This window comes from Pantherophis guttatus, chromosome 1 (genome assembly GCF_059756535.1).
Source record: "Pantherophis guttatus breed Tessera chromosome 1, ASM5975653v1, whole genome shotgun sequence".
NCBI lineage: Eukaryota > Metazoa > Chordata > Lepidosauria > Squamata > Colubridae > Pantherophis > Pantherophis guttatus.
The window spans coordinates 283,725,489-283,743,319 of record NC_142063.1 but is presented as its reverse complement, the minus strand read 5'-3'; the positions used below and the strand labels follow the sequence as shown (position 1 = coordinate 283,743,319).

General features: G+C 36.4%; 1 protein-coding gene and 1 long non-coding RNA gene across 2 annotated transcripts in view; one reads left to right on the top strand and one right to left on the bottom strand.

The window, feature by feature from the left end:
• The window catches only part of VIT (vitrin), a 48,078-nt gene that overhangs the window by 17,460 nt on the left and 12,787 nt on the right, over nt 1-17,831 (bottom strand). Inside the window, exons 2-6 of the mRNA XM_034428161.3 lie at nt 13,403-13,475; nt 12,730-12,795; nt 10,055-10,211; nt 8,769-8,902; nt 4,290-4,364 (exon numbers count right to left, since the gene is read on the bottom strand). Coding sequence (XP_034284052.2) covers nt 4,290-4,364; nt 8,769-8,902; nt 10,055-10,211; nt 12,730-12,795; nt 13,403-13,436 — 466 coding nt within the window. The 5' untranslated portion in view covers nt 13,437-13,475. The remainder of the gene's footprint in view (nt 1-4,289; nt 4,365-8,768; nt 8,903-10,054; nt 10,212-12,729; nt 12,796-13,402; nt 13,476-17,831) is intronic.
• Nucleotides 762-17,425, top strand: LOC117671896 (uncharacterized). Its single transcript, XR_004593043.3, has 3 exons — nt 762-947; nt 7,010-7,074; nt 17,342-17,425. It is a non-coding gene; the product is annotated as an uncharacterized LOC117671896 (long non-coding RNA).

Below are 17,831 nucleotides of genomic sequence, written 5' to 3'. Positions count from 1 at the left end.
CTTCTCCAACAGGACTCAGGGCGGTGAACAGCCACGGTAAAACACAACATATAAAATTTAAAAGCAGTTTAAAAGACATTAAATAATTTTGGCCATCAATTTAAAACAACCCAGTTAAAACCAATTACAAATTAAAGCCGCAAGGATGGGATCAAGCCAGCCCGGCTAGATGAAATAGATGTGTTTTCAGGGCCCGACGAAAAGTCCGGAGCTCTGGTATCGTGCGTATCTCTGGGGGGGGGGGTAGGTCATTCCAGAGGGCAGGTGCCGCCACAGAGAAGGCTCTCCCTCTGGGGGTCGACAGCCGACATTGTCTGGCCGACGGCACCCTGAGGAGGCCCTCTCTGTGAGAGCCAACTGGCTGGTGGGAGGCTATTGGCGGCAGAAGACGGTCTCGTAGATTGCCCTTTTTAGTAAAAACAATATAATAAACAAATGTACTAGGTGTGCATATATGTAGTCAAACTGGGGCTTGAATATAAATAAGTAAAATTTAAAATAATTTAGAAAAAAAATTAATGTAATGAAAGTAATTTTGAGGGTAAAGGTTTATTCTCCGACCTTGTGGGTTGGTTTCTGAACATTTCGTTACCAGGCTAGGTAACATCTTCAGCGGAGTTAAGGGGATGTCAGAATCAGGGTTCTGTTTATAAGGGCTTAGGTGTGGATGTGTCAATTGTGACAGGTCTTGCGATGAGTCATCTGTGAATCATCTGTGAGTCATGACTCACAGCTGACTCATCACAAGATCTGCCTCAATTGACACACCCACACCTAAGGCCTTATAAACAGAACTCTGATTCTGACATCCCCTAAAGATGTTAAAGAGGCTGAAGATGTTACCTAGCCTGGTAATGAAACATTTGGAAACCAACCCACAAGCTCGGAGAACGAAGTTTTACCCTCATCCTACATCTGAGCTATAGATATTTGCCACTATAGCGAAGGTAATTTTACATATTTCTAGGTATTTGGGTTGGTAGGTCACTTGTCTTGTCATATCTTAGGTCCCCTGTCTTGTCTTATCATTGTTCATGATATGCATCAACAAAGCCAGAAAGACCCAAGAGAAGCCAAAATTTGCCTACTCGACATGACAAGTAGATCCTTTGTGGAATATGGGATATGAGTTCCAGCTGTTTGATTAAAGAAAAAATGCTACTATGGGGTGAGATATGTAGATCCCCACTTCAACCCCTGATGTTCTCCCCCAAATTCCTCTTCAGTGTCAGTGACATACTGGAAGGTGCTGCAGCTGGGGAGAACATTTGAGGAGTCTGATGTAGCAGCCTTACAGGGATTCACTTGTACTAGGAAAAGTCATATTGATCCAGGCAAATGTAAAATACCTGAGTTAGTTAAAATACTAGATACATCAGACTTTTTAAAATTCCTTTGAATCATATTCAATTCTCAGAGATTGCCTGGACAAGTGCCTCCAGTTTTCATGGCAAGGTTTTTCAGAAGTGATTTGCCATTGCCTCTTTCCTAGGGCTGAGATAATGTGACTGGCCCAAGGTCACCCAGTTGGCTTTGTGCCTAGAGTGGGAGTAAAACTCAGAGTCTCCTGGTTTCTAGCCTGATACCTTAGTCACTTTGTTAAACTGTTTATCTCCCTCTGACAAAAACATACTTATTTCTTTTAAAATACATTCTCAAGGCTGGAAATATATCTTTAATTTTATACCCAAACCCTTCATTTAAAAGTTAAGTTGTGATATTGAACGAATTATGTGTTAGCCTCTGGCAAAAAAGGAAATGGGATAACATTATTCTACAGTATAATGTACAGTATAATTTCTGAAATGAACTGAAATTCTCAGACCAGTCATAAAATCAATTTTTGATTAGCAGCATAGAATCTTGCAGTTTCACAAAGATGCAGTCATTTAATGCATGTTTTTGTGAAAGAAGCTTTAAGTTTATTATCTGGCAGACTGAAAGAAGAATTAGAACATAATAATAGTAGTAGTAGTAGTAGTAGTAGTAGTAGTAGTAGTAGAAAGTGACTGTGGCAAAAGAAAGCAAAGGTAGTATCAATATTTATTTATTTATTTATTTATTTATTTATTTATTTATTTATTTATTTATTTATTTATTTATTTATTTATTTATTTAGCTTATATGCTGCCCTCTCTCCGGAAAGGACTCAGGGTGGCTCACAGCAATAAAAACAGATAAAATAAATATTAAGTGTTAAAAACCATTAAAATTCCCCTTAAAAACCTTAAAAACCCTTTCAGTCCAATCCGGCCTGGCAAAATAACCATCTTGAGGTCACAACGGAAAGAGCACAGGTCAGGGGTCACCTGGAGCTCCAGGGGGAGTTGATTCCATAAGGTAGGTGCGCCCACAGAGAAAGCCCGTTCCCTAGGAATCGCCAGACGACACTGCCTGGCCAATGGCACTCCAAGGAGGCCCTCCCTATGGGAACGCACCTTTGTAGTAGTAAGCACCTTAGATCAGTGGTGAAATTCAATTTCTTTTACTACCGGTTCTGTGGACGTAGCTTGGTGGGCGTGGCAGGGGAAGGATACTGCAAAATCTCCCTTCCCACCCCACTCCAGGGGAAGGATACTACAAAATCCCCATTCCCTCCCCACTCCTAAGGAAAGGATGTTGCAAAATCTCCATTCCCACCCCACTCTGGGGCCAGTCAGAGGTGGCATTTGCCGGTTCTCCAAACTACTCAACATTTCTGCTACCAGTTCTCCAAACTACTCAAAATTTCCACTACCAGTTCTCCAGAACCTGTCAGAACTTGCTGGATTTCACCCCTGCCTTAGATGCAATTCCAAAACATCTGGAGCATCATTTGAATACCATTGGCATTGACAAAATCACTGCCAGTCAATTGCAAGAAGCAGTTTTACTTAGAACAGCTTAAATCATTGATACCCTTAACATACTCAAAGAAGTATGTCTGCCTATCTCAGGTCCTTGGGAAGACTTCATAGTGGATAAAAATGCCAAATCCAGTCTAAACATCTGGCTGATTGCAACTAATCATAATGTCAGAAGGGGCACATTTTCCCAGTGCAATTATTAGGAGCTTGACGTTGCTTTTAATAAAAGTGAATTCTGCAATTATTGGCCAAGCTTGGTGGGGTTTCAAAGAATTGCTGAAATGTATGTTTTTAATACAAAATTTAAAATGCTTCATTTTTTATTTATAGCAAGCCTTGATGTTTATCTAACTGATGTCATAGACATCAATTGGATAAATTGTCAAAACACTTCTTTTAAAAAAAATATTCATTAGGATGAAAAAAAGGCAGCCCAGAAAAGTTGTACAATAGTGTCAAAAATAGCTCAAACACTTGCATGGCAGATATAAATGAGAACAGAATCATCACGATGAAGATTGTTTGTGCCTGAAGATCATGCATTAAATTTTACTTCAAAACATGGTGGAAAACTCACCTCAAAAGCAGAAACCATTGGAAAGGAACCGAACAATAATTTTACAGTATTAGTTCCAAAGCTAGAAAGATATAACAAACCTCTGGTCTCTAGTATTCCAAGCAAAGATCAAGAACCACAAAATTACATGTATAACAGTGGTGGGTTGCCCCCGGTTCACACCGGTTCTATAGAACCGATAGTAAAACTGGTGGAAGGCTCCGCCCACCGACCCCGACGTCATCAGAATGCTTCTGCAGATGCGCAGAAGAGTGCGTGCGCGCATCCCCATTGCGAACTGGTAGTAAAGGTAAGTAGAACCCTCCCCTGATGTATAAAATATTGATCACAAACAGCTGGAACATACAGATATGCTAGCAGAAGATTCCAAATATGAAATGGATTGCTTTATATTCAATAAGGAAAAAAATAAACCAAAAAGGCTAACAGGGTATCCTTGAAGCCGCAAAGTTATTAAAAGCACATTCCTAGAAATGAGATCTTGTTTCTTTGCTACATGAATTGGTTCAAGGCTGTGACGATGAGAGTAAGAGGCTGGCCCTACATTTGCAGCTGTAAGGTATGAGGAGAGGCAGAGCAACATAAATCCTTGAATTTTATTTCTCAAGGCATAAACTCTAGTCAGTTAATCATTACCAGGCACTGATTTGCACAATAATTTTTTTTAAAAAAACTTCTTAAGCCTTGTTAAGTGATGAATACAGAAAAGGGCATTAAAGAAACATTTATAGTATTATACTTGTATAAATTATCATAAATATGGTTACAAATCGATCCTGCTCAAGTTCTTAATCTAAGTAACCACAACATGGATACATATGCGGGGAAACAATAATACACCCTCTAGCAGAAAATCCATCACTTGCCTTTAGTGACTGTGCTTTCAGAAGACGAATAAGTCAGAGTTGATGGGTACTGCACACCTCTTTTGGGCTTGCCTTCTAAAGAAAACAAAACAGAAATCTTCAGTCAGTGAATAGATGATCATAAAAGCGCCTATAATTATAAGCCAGCAGGTAAGGAGTTGAGGGTTGCATCAGCTGTGCCTGATATATCAAGAACTGGGCACTCGTATTCAATGATGATGATTATGTCATACACAAAAGATATGAGCCACGATGGTGCAGTGGTTAGAGTGCAGTACTTCTGTTGACTGCTGGCTGCCTGCAATTTGGCAGTTCAAATCTCACCAGGCTTAAGGTTGACTCAGCCTTCCATCCTTCCGAGGTGGGTAAAATGAGGACCCAAATTGTTGGGGGCAATATGCTGACTCTGCAAACAGCTTAGAGAGGGCTGTAAAGCGGTATATAAATAAATGCTATTGCTATTGCTATATCAATTATGGACTTACAATCTGGTTGGCACAAATTACATCACTGACACCATTTACACAAGAGGGCAGTTATTCCACCTTGCTTTCTTCATGATTCATGAGATCATAACCCTAAGGAATTGAAGCAAGCAGGATCAAGGAGAAGAGCCTTTTCCGCTGTGGCCCCATCCCTGTAGAACATTCTACCACTGGAGGTGAGAATTTCTCCCTCTCTTTTGGCCTTCCAGAAGGGTATAAAAACCTCGTTTTGCCAGCTGGCCTGGGGCCTCAAGAGGAGCGCTCATGACTGGAGGTGGCTGATGGAGTAAGAAGACTTTATCCCCCTTCCATCCAACTCTTAGCTCTCTTAGTTCAGTTTTAATGTAAATCTTAATAATATATATTTAACTTTGTGTTCTTTTAATATTTTAACTATTTTTAACATGTTTTATAACCTCTAAGTCGCCCAGAGTCATCTTGAAGGAGAAATGGGCAGCATAACATTTTAATAAATAAATAAATTTAATAACCTTTATATGGTTGGGTTCATCTACTATCCTAAACCAGAAACGTACATTCTAGAACTGTGTCAGAGGTGGTATTCAGTAGGTTCTGGCCAGTTCTGGAGAACCGGTAGCGGAAATTTTGAGTAGTTCGGAGAACCGGTATATACCACCTCTGATTGGCCCTGCCCCCATCTATTCTCTGCTTCCCGACTCTCAGCTGATTGGGAGGAAATGGGGATTTTGCAGTAACCTTCCCCTGGAATGGGGAGGGAATGGAGATTTTACAGTATCCTTCCCCTGCCATGCCCACTAAGCCATGCCCACCAAGCCATGCCATGCCACGCCCACCAAGCCACGTCCACAGAACTGATAGTAAAATTTTTTGAATCCCACCACTGAACTGTGTGATATCTCAATCCACCCAAGGCATCTCTAACTACAGAAGAATATTGTTGTATTTGTAGTTAGAGTATTGTGATATTTGTTATTGGACTATATATTTTTATTTATTTATTTTAAAAGACCTATAAAGCAGTCCATATTGTAACACAAACCTGGGATTCACACAAAACATTAACCCCTCCCCCAATAAGAATAAAAACTATAAAAACATATAATCCCCTGGGGCAATTCTCTCCCATATTTCCACAAATTATTAACTTGATATTAATAATTTAAATAACAAGGGGGAAACCGTTTTAGGAATGTTACTGTGACTTTTCTTGTGCATTTTTACTTAGTTTTCTGGTTCTCCCTCAATAAATGTAGCTTTATGGAGTTTAATGACTAAAAGCAAGGGCTTTAACATCCTACTTTTTCAGCTGTTTCAATTGGTTTCTTCGCATTATTTTCTTTAATCCTCTCTATATCTGGAACCAGAAATATTTCATTTTGATCATATATATTATGTATACCTATAGATCTTAATGGATATTAATTAAATGTGGTCTGTATATATACACACACACATCATCATCATATATCATCAACATCATCATCATATATAATATAGATTTATGGGCCTACTAAATATTCATCAGCCACACTGATTTGCTGCTCCCTACCTCTTGACCAGATCCTATCTGTACATTTGAATGGAAGCTGTTTTATTGACCCTCTTATTTTCCAAAGTGCTGGTTACGTAATGTTTTTATATTCTTTTAGCCATCTGTTATTATCACGAGAGAGCCAAAAATAAAAGTCAATTTGCTGGAGTCCGTTTACTGAAGAAGCTGCTAAGAAAAGTAAATGTGCCTATTGCACTAGGTTTTTCTTTTTTTAATGGAAACTAAAAATAGTCACATGCTTGTTTCAATTTTCTAAACTCATCTGGAAGGCACTCATCATCTCCAAAGTTAAGTTTAATATTTGGAAATGTTTTGTCTTGAATACTGAGCTCATACAGTCTTAATTTAACTCCCAATTTATGTGTTTAAGAAAGGTCAGCTCCAGATTTATATCGATGATATGCTATGCCAATGCTATGATTTCTCATAATAGCTTATTATAAGCTATCTTATTTTCACTGTGATCTGGCATATCATTCAAACCCAAATCCAGGGCCTAATGTAAGGTTAAATGGTTTAGTCCTCAATAAAAAATAATAATAAAAGGAGCTGGTGATACAAGAGCAGCCGGGAAGTGTACAGATCTTCACTGGCAGGTTTAAAGCTCGGGTAGATAATGGAACAACCATCTTGGTCAAACCATGGTTGCCACCTTTGAAGGGACATTAACTTCACATACTTCCTTTTCTAATCACTTTCAGGAATTGCTTGTTAACTGCTTTGCAGCTATTAGGAATCTTCAGATCAAAAAGTTTTACAACACTAGGTGAGTTTTCCTTCAATCCTTAGTGGAATACATTTCTACTACAAATTTATTTTTTTTTCCAAATAAAAGGAAAATCGTCCAAGTAAAAGTGTGAGTCAAACTCTGATTTTAGAAAGATACAAATGAACTAAGATAAATTAGAGATAAGATTTTGGAATTAATTACAAAGATTTTTTTTCTGTGGGAAAATGATTTTGTTTTGATTTTTAGAAAACAGATTTTAAAAATTGGACACTAGTGGTGTTAGAAGAAACTAAAGATTTCAATTAAAGGAGAAGTATATTTAAACTAGATTTACAATTATGAAACAAAATATAATAACATTGGACATATTGATGGATGTTTTGAATAATATACTCAGAAGTTAGTTATAATAGTGTCTGCCTATTATATTGCCAATATGTCTTCTGATTAAAATTCTGCACTGGTATTCCTGACTGGAGAGTAGTAAACAAAAAATTTACAGGATGTTTTTGTCATGAGATCGAATTGTAAAAAGAAATCAAGATAATTTAAGACAGACATATTTAGAAGTAGAATTTGTGTAAAGAGGTTAAATAATGTAGAATGCTGATGCAGAAAAGTTGTTATTAGTATTGAAATTTTGATATGTTTGTTTTTGGTTGTTTATATTTTTTGTTTTTTGTTTGTGTGTGTGTGGTTTTTTTTCTTGCTTTTTTGTGTATTATGTTTCTTTTTGTACTGTGTATTTTAATCTTTGGAAATTTAATAAATATTATTTTTTTTTAAAAAAATCTGCACTCTTTTTAAGTCATGTTTAGTAATTCAATAACAGATATTGCAGAAGGAATTAAATTGTTTGAGCTTTTTTATTGCCATTTTTTCTATTACCTTTTTTCTTCCTTTACATTTCTTTCTGTCTTATAGCTTTTCTATTTGGAAATGCAGTGATGTAATTTTGCAGTGGAAGTTTTACTGTATTAAAACTGGAGGTTTCCCCGCACCCTTCTGCTTCTTAATAATGAAGCAGACTTATTTGAAACCAATCTTATTGATCTTTAGAGAGATCCAGGATTTGTTGATTTAAATTTCATTTACTTTTTCACATCAAAATTTCTACACACAACAAAATGTTTACCTTGCTGTTCTTATATTAGATATAAATATATCTTACATCTGGAAAAAGACTACTTTTCTTTAGCCCTTAAGTATCATCCTTCTTTGCTAAATTCACTTAAAATAAATGTTATGTAGTAAAAACAGCTGTTAATGTCATATAAACCATATGCAATTTATTCATGGTGAAGTTTTGCTTGAAAGATCCAAAACAAAATGCTGAACTTTTGCTATTTATATGAATAAATGCTAATAGTGAATATAAATATCATCACATTTCTTATTGCTTTGATGAGCAGTAAAAATAGATCTCTATATTTGAAAACAACCCTAAAAGAAAATATTGGTAGTTGTCAAAATAATATCCTAATATTCCATATATAACATGCTTTATGCTTTGTTGTATCAACTTCTGGCTTTTACTAATTTTATAATTTCAACAAGAGCAAAACTGTCTCTGATTTCCAACTAAAAACAATTACATCCATTCTTGAGTGATTACTGTATAGCATTTAATTGCTACCTTTCACATCAGAGTTTCTCAGAGTTTCTTAGGTTTTTAAATAATGAGAAATGACATATAGGAAGGGGAAAGGGAAAGAAAGGAAGAAATTTACCTGAAAGTATGAAGGATTCCCTCCATCGTGGTAATGAAAGTGAGCGGATTCCATTGGAAAAACTACCCTTGTACCCAGACTGACCAGCAACTTTTTGAACTAAGACTTTTCCTCCAGAGTTGTCAATAATTCCACTGTAAAAGTAACACATTAATGTCATAAGCACATTGTTAACTTACCAGAGCTCTAAGTGATCGTTGAATTACAAGCTCAATACATATAAATTCAGTCCACTTGGAAGAACTGTTTCCAGCTTTTCCTTTATGTGGAACATTATTACATCATCTTCAAAAGCTTCTGGAGGTCTTCATTGAAACCAGGCAGTGACAGCATTGTGCTCTAGATGCTATGGCATATATGATTTTTTTCAGACGGCCTCCACATGATTCTAATATTAATTGTTTTTTTGAACTGGGTTTGTCCTTCTTTCAAGTGCACTGAATTGTATATTAACTCCCCTATGCAATCCTGAATCCATTTGACAAAGTACTTGATAGTACTTGCCAGGCTCAAGGTTGACTCAGCCTTCCATCCTTTCTAAGGTAGGTAAATTGAGGACCCAGTTTGTGGGGGCAATAAGCTGACTTTGTAAAAACATACAAAAGTATGAAGGCTATTGCTTAACGCATTGTAAGCTGCCCTGAGTCTCCGGAGAAGGGCGGCATATAAATCAAATTAAAAAATAATAATTCTAAGCCTAAGAATCATTCTATAGTCAGACTATATCAAAATGAAACTCTCTGTTCTAAGTATTAGTAGACATTTAAATAAGTTAAGCCTAATGTGTAAGAAGATGGTTCTGTGGTTCCCTGAAAGATATCTTCTACCCTGGCATTTCCAAAAAGTTATCGTTGATCATATCCCAGAAGGAAGGGTCTATTGCCATTTCCCAGTATAATTTTGTGGAAATATCATCGATCGATTTTTATCTGTGTAATTTTGTCAGATCTACAGTTATTTCCCTCATAAATCCATACCCAAATCATTTTGTAAAGTTGCCCTTTTGCTCACTAAGCGGAATTAAAGAAGACCTATTTTCCATCCCCTAAATATACATTAAGATACACTAACCTGAATTTTACTCACAATCATGGTTTTTACAGACTTGACTATAGGCTACCTTTTATTTCCTAATCTTATTTTTCCTATCTTTTGAGAGTTATACAAAATTTTTGGTGAGAAAAAAAGAAACACACCCCATTATGACTCTTACATTTATTGAGCATGCTGATACCTTTCTTTTTTATTTTGGATGCTATTTTGAATTAAACATCAGTTCTGCTGACCTGTGAATAGCAGCAGCACAAACACTGGAAAAAGAGGCATAGATATCAGTGCCATAAACTCGATATTTAACATCCTGACATCCCAAGGGACACTTAGCAATAAATTCTGGGTTGATGATCTTTGCAGCTTTGATGGCACACTCAATCTGTGGAACAGCTGTGAAGATAAAAGTTGAAAGTTATGCTTTAATATAATCTGACACAAAAGCTTTGCAGAAAACAAAGAAATGGTAGGAATTGGCTCTACACTTCATGTGCTTTTATGCCAGTTTTAAAATACTCAGATATTCAACACTGAACCCTTAATCCTTAAAAATTAAAAATAATAAAACTCCCAACTGCAGGGTATCTCCAATGAGTTTACTCTTTCACACCCCAGTTCCAAATGGCCTAATATGCAGTGGAATAAGGTAATAATCACATCCATATTACTGATTTCACATCAAAACAATAATATTTGAATTATGCATTTAATTTCATATATAATTGCTATAATCCAGCAATTTGGAATAAATTCTTCAGATCTGCTCTTTTAGTTTTTCAGATAACATTGGGATTTCAACTCCCAAAATTGCATGCCATTAGCTTAGGAATTCAAAGAGTTGTCATCCAACTCTTCCAGATAGATTCTAGGATCCAGGTTATTACAGAAATATGACCAAAGTCTTCATATAAACAATTTCATAAAGAGAGAAATAATCTGATTTGACTTTGCATTAGAGATCACTATGCAGTTTCTTATTCTGCAGTTATTATGTTGAAGAGTGGAAATATAGCTAATGCTATAATTATTAGCTTCCAAGAAAAACAATATTTTATAAGCATATTAGTTTAGCTAAGTCATTGTCTTAGCTATTCAGTTAGCTGAAGAGAAACTTGGGTTGGATCTATGTGGGCTTTATATCAGATTCCTGTGGAATGTACATAGTCATCTTAATCTTCCTGACTTTGATTTCCTTCCAAATGAAAATGTTGGGTTAATGTTTGTTTGTTTTTTGTCTTAATCCCCTGAAAAACATTTCACTGTCATTTGAGAGAGAGAATGTCAAGTTTTCAAGTGAAAATACGAATGGACAAAAGTTATTCAGGATCCAATCTGAATCGGTCACTGGGACCAGAGGTTTAGTTTTTAAAGCTTTTGGACTCATGTTGGAGCCCATCTGCATGGAACTTCTCTCAAGCAGTTCTCTGTAACTTCTCTAAGTTCTCTCTAGCAAAGATGCTCAAGATGCTATTGATGAAATTTTGAAAGATTTAGCAAACATGTGAGAGTTCAGGAATGTTGCTGTTGATAATGATTTTAAGCCTATACCACTGCACAATGCAGCACCTGAAAATATTAAGCCCTGTTTAATTCAGATTGCTAGCTTTCCATGGTTTCTGGCAATGGTTTTTCCAATCTAGCTAGGGATGCTGAGATTGAACATGAGATCTTTGACATACAAATCGTATGTTCTGCCATTGCATTATGACTGCATCACTACATGCAGAAGATGGTAAGTTCTGTCTTTATCTTTCCAAATATAATATTGAGTAACTGCCTGTAGACTAGTTAGAGACATTTGACATATAGATTAGGGCCTATCTGATTTATAGTCTTTCTAATGTTGATATTTATATAGATAAGAAAAGTTTAGGTGATTTTTATCCTTTCCTCTTTCAGATGTGTTGACAGTTTAGGAGTTGCCAGAAATAACATTCCATTTCCTACATTTGGCATTACTTCCAGCCTAACATTGCTTCATAATTAAACCATCAGTTCCATGCATATTTATCGACTCTACTATACAGGATCAGGCCACTTTGTATTACATCCTTCTCTACTATTTATCAACTCTACTATACAGGATCAGGCCACTTTGTATTACATCCTTCTTCCTTCTCTCAGCAGCCATTTTTCTTTCTTCTTTCATTTTATTCATTAATTCATGCTCTTTGCCATGTACAACTTTCACATGCAAACTGAAATTTTCTATATGTCGTAATTGTTAATAGATGGGGCCTTGAATATTCACTGCATCAGTAATGGCTTTATTCTACCAAGGATAAGTAAAGCCTTTGTGGTTCCAATAAATTTTCCAACAAGGAAACTCAATTTGGGAAGTTGGATATGTTTAAAAACCATGTGACCACAGCATTTGCTTAAATAAAAGTGGTTGTAAAATTGATGACTAGCTTAACAAATGAATTGCTTAGTGACCAAGATTCTGGTCCCAATTGTCATCATAGGCTGAGGATTACCTCTGGTGAATTTGCTGTTGTAAATTAAATTTGATTAGTTTTCTTCCCCCATCCCTTGCCCAGACTCATCTTGTCATGTGTCTTTATTTTGCTCACAATTATTACATCTTTCCTGAACATTAAATAATATTATTTGCTCTGAAGAAAGCAACAAGGAGCATCTGGCACACAAAAAGAATTTCAGAGTAAATTATGCATTAGAAACAAAAGCAGCATGCAGCAGTCTGGACAGGGGTGGGAAACAGTTTAAGTAGGAATAGTTTAGCTGAGAATTATGATTACTGTTAATGGAAGATATTGGAGGCTACATCATTTGTACAGAATGTACAAATATTCTCCAAGTATTCTTGGAGCCAGTTTTCCAATATCTTTCACAAAAGACATGAAAGAGAGTCTAAACTGAGATTACACTTTTACATCATTTGTTTACTTACATTGTTTGGATTTCCTGTTCCTCTTTGTAGCTTCTTTAGTAGCATATACACAAGTCAGCAGTAAAACTAAGGCAAAATAGATAAATGTAAAAAAAATGTACAATACGGTCTCCCATGAAATTAAAAATTCTTGGGCTGAATGATTTTCTGGGATTATTTATAGTTTTCTTTCAATTCTATAAGTGAAATGATAAGATTTTCTTTTCTTATTAATTTTTCAATAAACATGAAACCAAAAATGTACATACAAAAATACAGAAAAAAACAGAAAAAAAGAATACAAGGAATACAAAAAGAGAAAAAAGAAAGAAAGAGAGAAAGAGAGAAAGAGAAAGAGAAAGAGAAGAAAAGGAGAGAAAAGGAGAGGGAAAAAAGGGGGGGAAAGGGATTTTTTTTTTTTGCAGAACTGTGTCCATTTGCAAACCTTATCCTTATAGAATACTTATAGTCTATATATTTTACTTCATCAACTTTTGTTATATCTGAAATAATAAGATTTTCTATTAATGTTGTCATTGCCTCAGGTTTTTTTATGTTTGATTTTCACATTTCCTGATGTTACTACTTTAATTACAAATTTTCAGAGACTCTTTGATTTATCTGCCTGACTTAATTTTATCTAAAACTATGGGATAACAAATAAAGCAGAGATTAAAAAATAGGATGCACCTACCAAAGACCACTGCCACTGTTGTTATTCTCTTCATCCTGAGAGAAACTGGACCTTAGAATTCTAACAGAATTCACTGTAAAACAGAAATCCTGATTATTATAAATTATAAAATTATTTTTATAATTTTATTTATTTATTTATTCGCTTCAGTTTTGAAGTTACCCAACTGCATAGCAAATCAGAGGGGTTTATAGATTAAACAAACTATTGAGGAGAAAAAGAAGCCAGTTGATTAGAAAACAAAGCCAAGCAGCCAATGCCTATCCTAATTCAGAACTTAGAAGAACAATGAGATCTTAGGCAGTTTGCAAAAAGTCAAAAGATGGAAACACTTCAAATCATTCCACAGACATGAACCATCATTAAGAAGGCACACTTCCTAGGTCCTATAAAATGACACTGTTTAATAGATGGCACCCAGAACCACTAATCCCATACTGAATCCCAGTCTCAATCATGACTGAAACACGTTTAGATAATCTGCTACTGCAAGGGTCCTCAGGAATTTTGGCCAAGTTTTATCCCAGCTTTCCTGTACAACCAAAGCCAATATACTGTATATTATGTCCTCAAGCCAGTGTACACAATGTTCTGTCCTTCAATTTCCCTCAACAACTGATTGATCTGAAGATTACTCAGTGGCTTTCAGGGCTAAGAATGGGCTCTTTCAGGTCTTGATCCACTACTTTCATAATTATACTTTTTTTTTAAAAAAGCGGTTTGCCTTTTAATTCCTATAATTGCCTGACCCAGCTAATGTCATTTAAATAAATTGGACCTTGTTTCCACACCATTTTCAGCCAGGCTTGTTCATATGTACTTACTTATCACACAATGCAATGAGATTTTGGAAACACCATGTCACCCATTGGCCCCAATAATCCAATGAAGTAGACAAGTTTCAAGCAAATATTTAAATTTACTTTTTGCTAGTCTCTGTATTGCAAACAAGCCTTTGGATCAGAATACTTTTCAATGGAACCGACTGTACTTACCCAGTGCGCTGTAGGATACAGAAGTAAGAAGTGAGACAAAGACAAGGAAACAGCATACATTTAATGTCAAAAGTCAGATAATGATGTGGAAATGTTTTTCTGAAGTTTACATTTTCCAAAAAGGAGGTTAAGAGACCAGAAAATAAAGGAAGGATAAGCTGTTAAAAAGAAAGGCAGGAGAAAAAATAGAGGTAGAAGAGAAAAGGGGGAGGGAAATTTAATAAAAACCAGGGCAAGGAAGAAGAAACAGATATGAGTGTAGAATAAAGTCAGCTGAATATTTTATAGGCTGGGAAAAAACGCCTGGAATGTTAATCAGCTGACTGGTCTCTACCTAGATCCCATGCCTGCTTTGAACAGAATTTCTCCCCATCTCTTTGGCTTTGCTCTTTCCTTTACTTATTTTTCACTTTGTTTTTGAAAACATGACATTCCTTTAAGATATCAGGGACCAGATAAGCATGCCAGATGATGGGATTTGGAAAAGACAGCATCTGGGTTAGCAGAGCAATTTACAACTGATGGGATGTGTACAAACACTAAGCCAAAATCAAACAAATCAGATTATATTAAGACTACCGTATATGACCCAATGAAACCTTTCATTTCAAGATGTTGGCCAAGAGTGTTTTCAGCAACAAGTGCTTGTCTGACTTTTGCCATGTAGTGGTTGGTCTGACTTTTGCAGTCTAGATTATGACTGTGTGATATGCAAGCATAGCCAATAGTTATGCCATGATGGGGTGAAGAGAGATGCTGATATTTTTACAGTGTTGATGCTTTATTAATTAAGTCTGCTTGAATAACTCGAGGCTAAATTATACAATGAAGAACGAAGAGAAGTAGTTATGCTTAGCCTAATGAAGAAAAGGCTTGGGGGTGAACTAGAAGACCTCCAAAATTCCTTCCAGCCCTATGATTCTATAAATTTGCATATATTGATCTAGATTCTGGTGGATTTATTTGGTTGGTGGATGAATATAAGTTTTATTAGGGCCTCAATATTGCTTATTGTTTATTATTTTAAATAGCCTTTTTATTGTATTGTGTTTTTATTTTGTTTGCCATCAAGAGTTCATTCTGATAGATGGGCAGCAATGAAATTTGTTTAAGAAATAAGTAAATAAATAAATAAATAAATAAATAGATTTCAATTCTATCTTACATATGTTGGTCTAGATTTTATCTTCAAATTATAACTAAATGCATTTTATTCATTAATATTGTGTCTAAATAATTTTTATTTATTTATTTTATTTTTGCAATTTATATGCCGCCATTCTCCCGAAGGACTCAGGGCGGCTTACAACAACAATCAATAATACAAATCACAAAATAACAAAATAAGTTAAAAACTCCTTAAAAACCATATTTAAAATTATTACAGTTTGTGCAACCCCTAGCAGATCAAGTTATTTGACGGAAGAGCCACGTCTTCAGTTCGCGGCGAAAGGAGAGGAGGTCCGGGGCTATCCTGAGCTCAGTGGGCAAATCATTCCAGAGGGTCGGCGCTCCAACAGAGAATGCTCTCCCCCTGGGGGCCGCCAGTCGACATTGTTTGGCCGATGGCACCCTGAGGAGGCCTGCTCTGTGAGAGTGCACAGAGTGGTGGGAGGAAGGCAGAAAATGGTCCTGCAGGTACCATAGGCCTAAGCCATGTAGGGCTTTATAGGTAAGCACCAGCACCTTGAAACGGACCCAGAGAGCAACCGGCAGCCAGTGCAGCTCGCGCAGGAGAGGTGTTGCACGGGAGTAACGAGGAACTCCTGTAACTACCTGCGCAACCGCATTCTGGACCAGCTGGAGCCTCTGGATGCATCCCAAGGGCAGTCCCATGTAGAGGGCGTTGCAGTAATCCAACCGAGAAATAACAAGGGTGTGGGTGACCATGGCGAGGAAAGGGCACAACTGGCGCACAAGATGTACTTGTGCGAAGGCCCCCCTTGTTATGGCAGTCAGATGGGCATCCATGGACAGCCAAGAATCCAGGAGGACACCCAGATTGTGAACCTTAGCGGAGAGGGTAAGGGTCTCCCCTCCTATCACTAAAGATGGTACCTCTAGATCCTGAGATGCCGGCATCCACAGCCACTCAGTCTTGGATGGGTTGAGTCTGAGTCTATTCCTACCCATCCAAGCCTGCACCGCCTCCAGGCAACAATTTTAAAAGTTATAAGGATATAAATAATGTTAATTAGCATTCATCTTTCTGCTTTATGCATGATTATGTCTGCCAGTTCTTTGAGATTCAATATATTATAACTATAATATATGTTTAGAGCTAGTCATGAATGCTTTTTCAAAAAAGGGTGGTGGGAATTAAACATCTGTGGAAGAAAGAATGCCAGCTAGGACTCTATTTTGTTTTCTCTTATGCAATAAATATTGAAATCCAATAAAATGTTATGTTCTTAGTTGCTATTCATGTCTCACATTCCAAGTAAAATAGACACTTCTAGAATTTCAACGATCATAGCACCTCTGTGCAGATTACTTTAACTATTTCAGCAATCCCTAAATTTTGGAATGACCTTCCCCAAACAGGTACCCTTAAAATGGACTTAAATCCTCAATTTACCAAGCAGCTTGACCAATGAGATACTAGGAGTTGTAGTTCTAGTCCTAAAAATAACTGGAGGGCATAAATGAAGGCAGATGTAGATTGTGTGAGACCATAGAGATTCAAACAATGGGTGAGCCATAAATCCTCTCATGTGCAATTCCCTTAAAACCTAGAATGGTTGTCGTTTTAAATAGAAGCTATTTACCTTCCATTGTGGCATCACATATACAGACTCATTTTTTTTCTTTCCTAAAATAAGATGGGGAAATGTCTTTTGAAGAACATTTGAAGAAAATAACTCTTTCAAGCTACACCAAATAACCATCCATTTAAAGCATAGTATTATTTGCAGACTGACTTTTGTTATTCTCTTTGATGAAGGTGCAGAATTAAAGAGCTTCTATCAATAACTTGCTTAATCATAGTCCTCATGAACATTTGAGAAGTGCAGGTTCTCGATGCTTGATTCCGCTTGTGGATTACATGGGCAAACAGAAATTCTTCATGTGCCATTATCGGATTAACCTGGCCAATCTAAGTGGTTTCTTACCACTAATCTTCTGTAGAAATCAGCTCACACACAGTTTCTTTTTACCTCTTAACAGATTGTTGGCATATTTACTGCGGTAAAAGCATAGCAAACATTAAGGGGTTTATGATGTTTTAAAAATAAATTGAGGAGTGGTTAATGGCAAACACTGTTATATACAGCATTTCACTGATGAACTAGAGATAAAGTAGTCTACCTTTTGACCCAGTGATCTGCCCAGGAAACAAAGGCAACCACCCATATATCATGCCCGCCAGGGCTTGAAAATATTTTTAGAAGTTGTGCAACATATATAGATGATATGGAAATGATCCTGGGAAT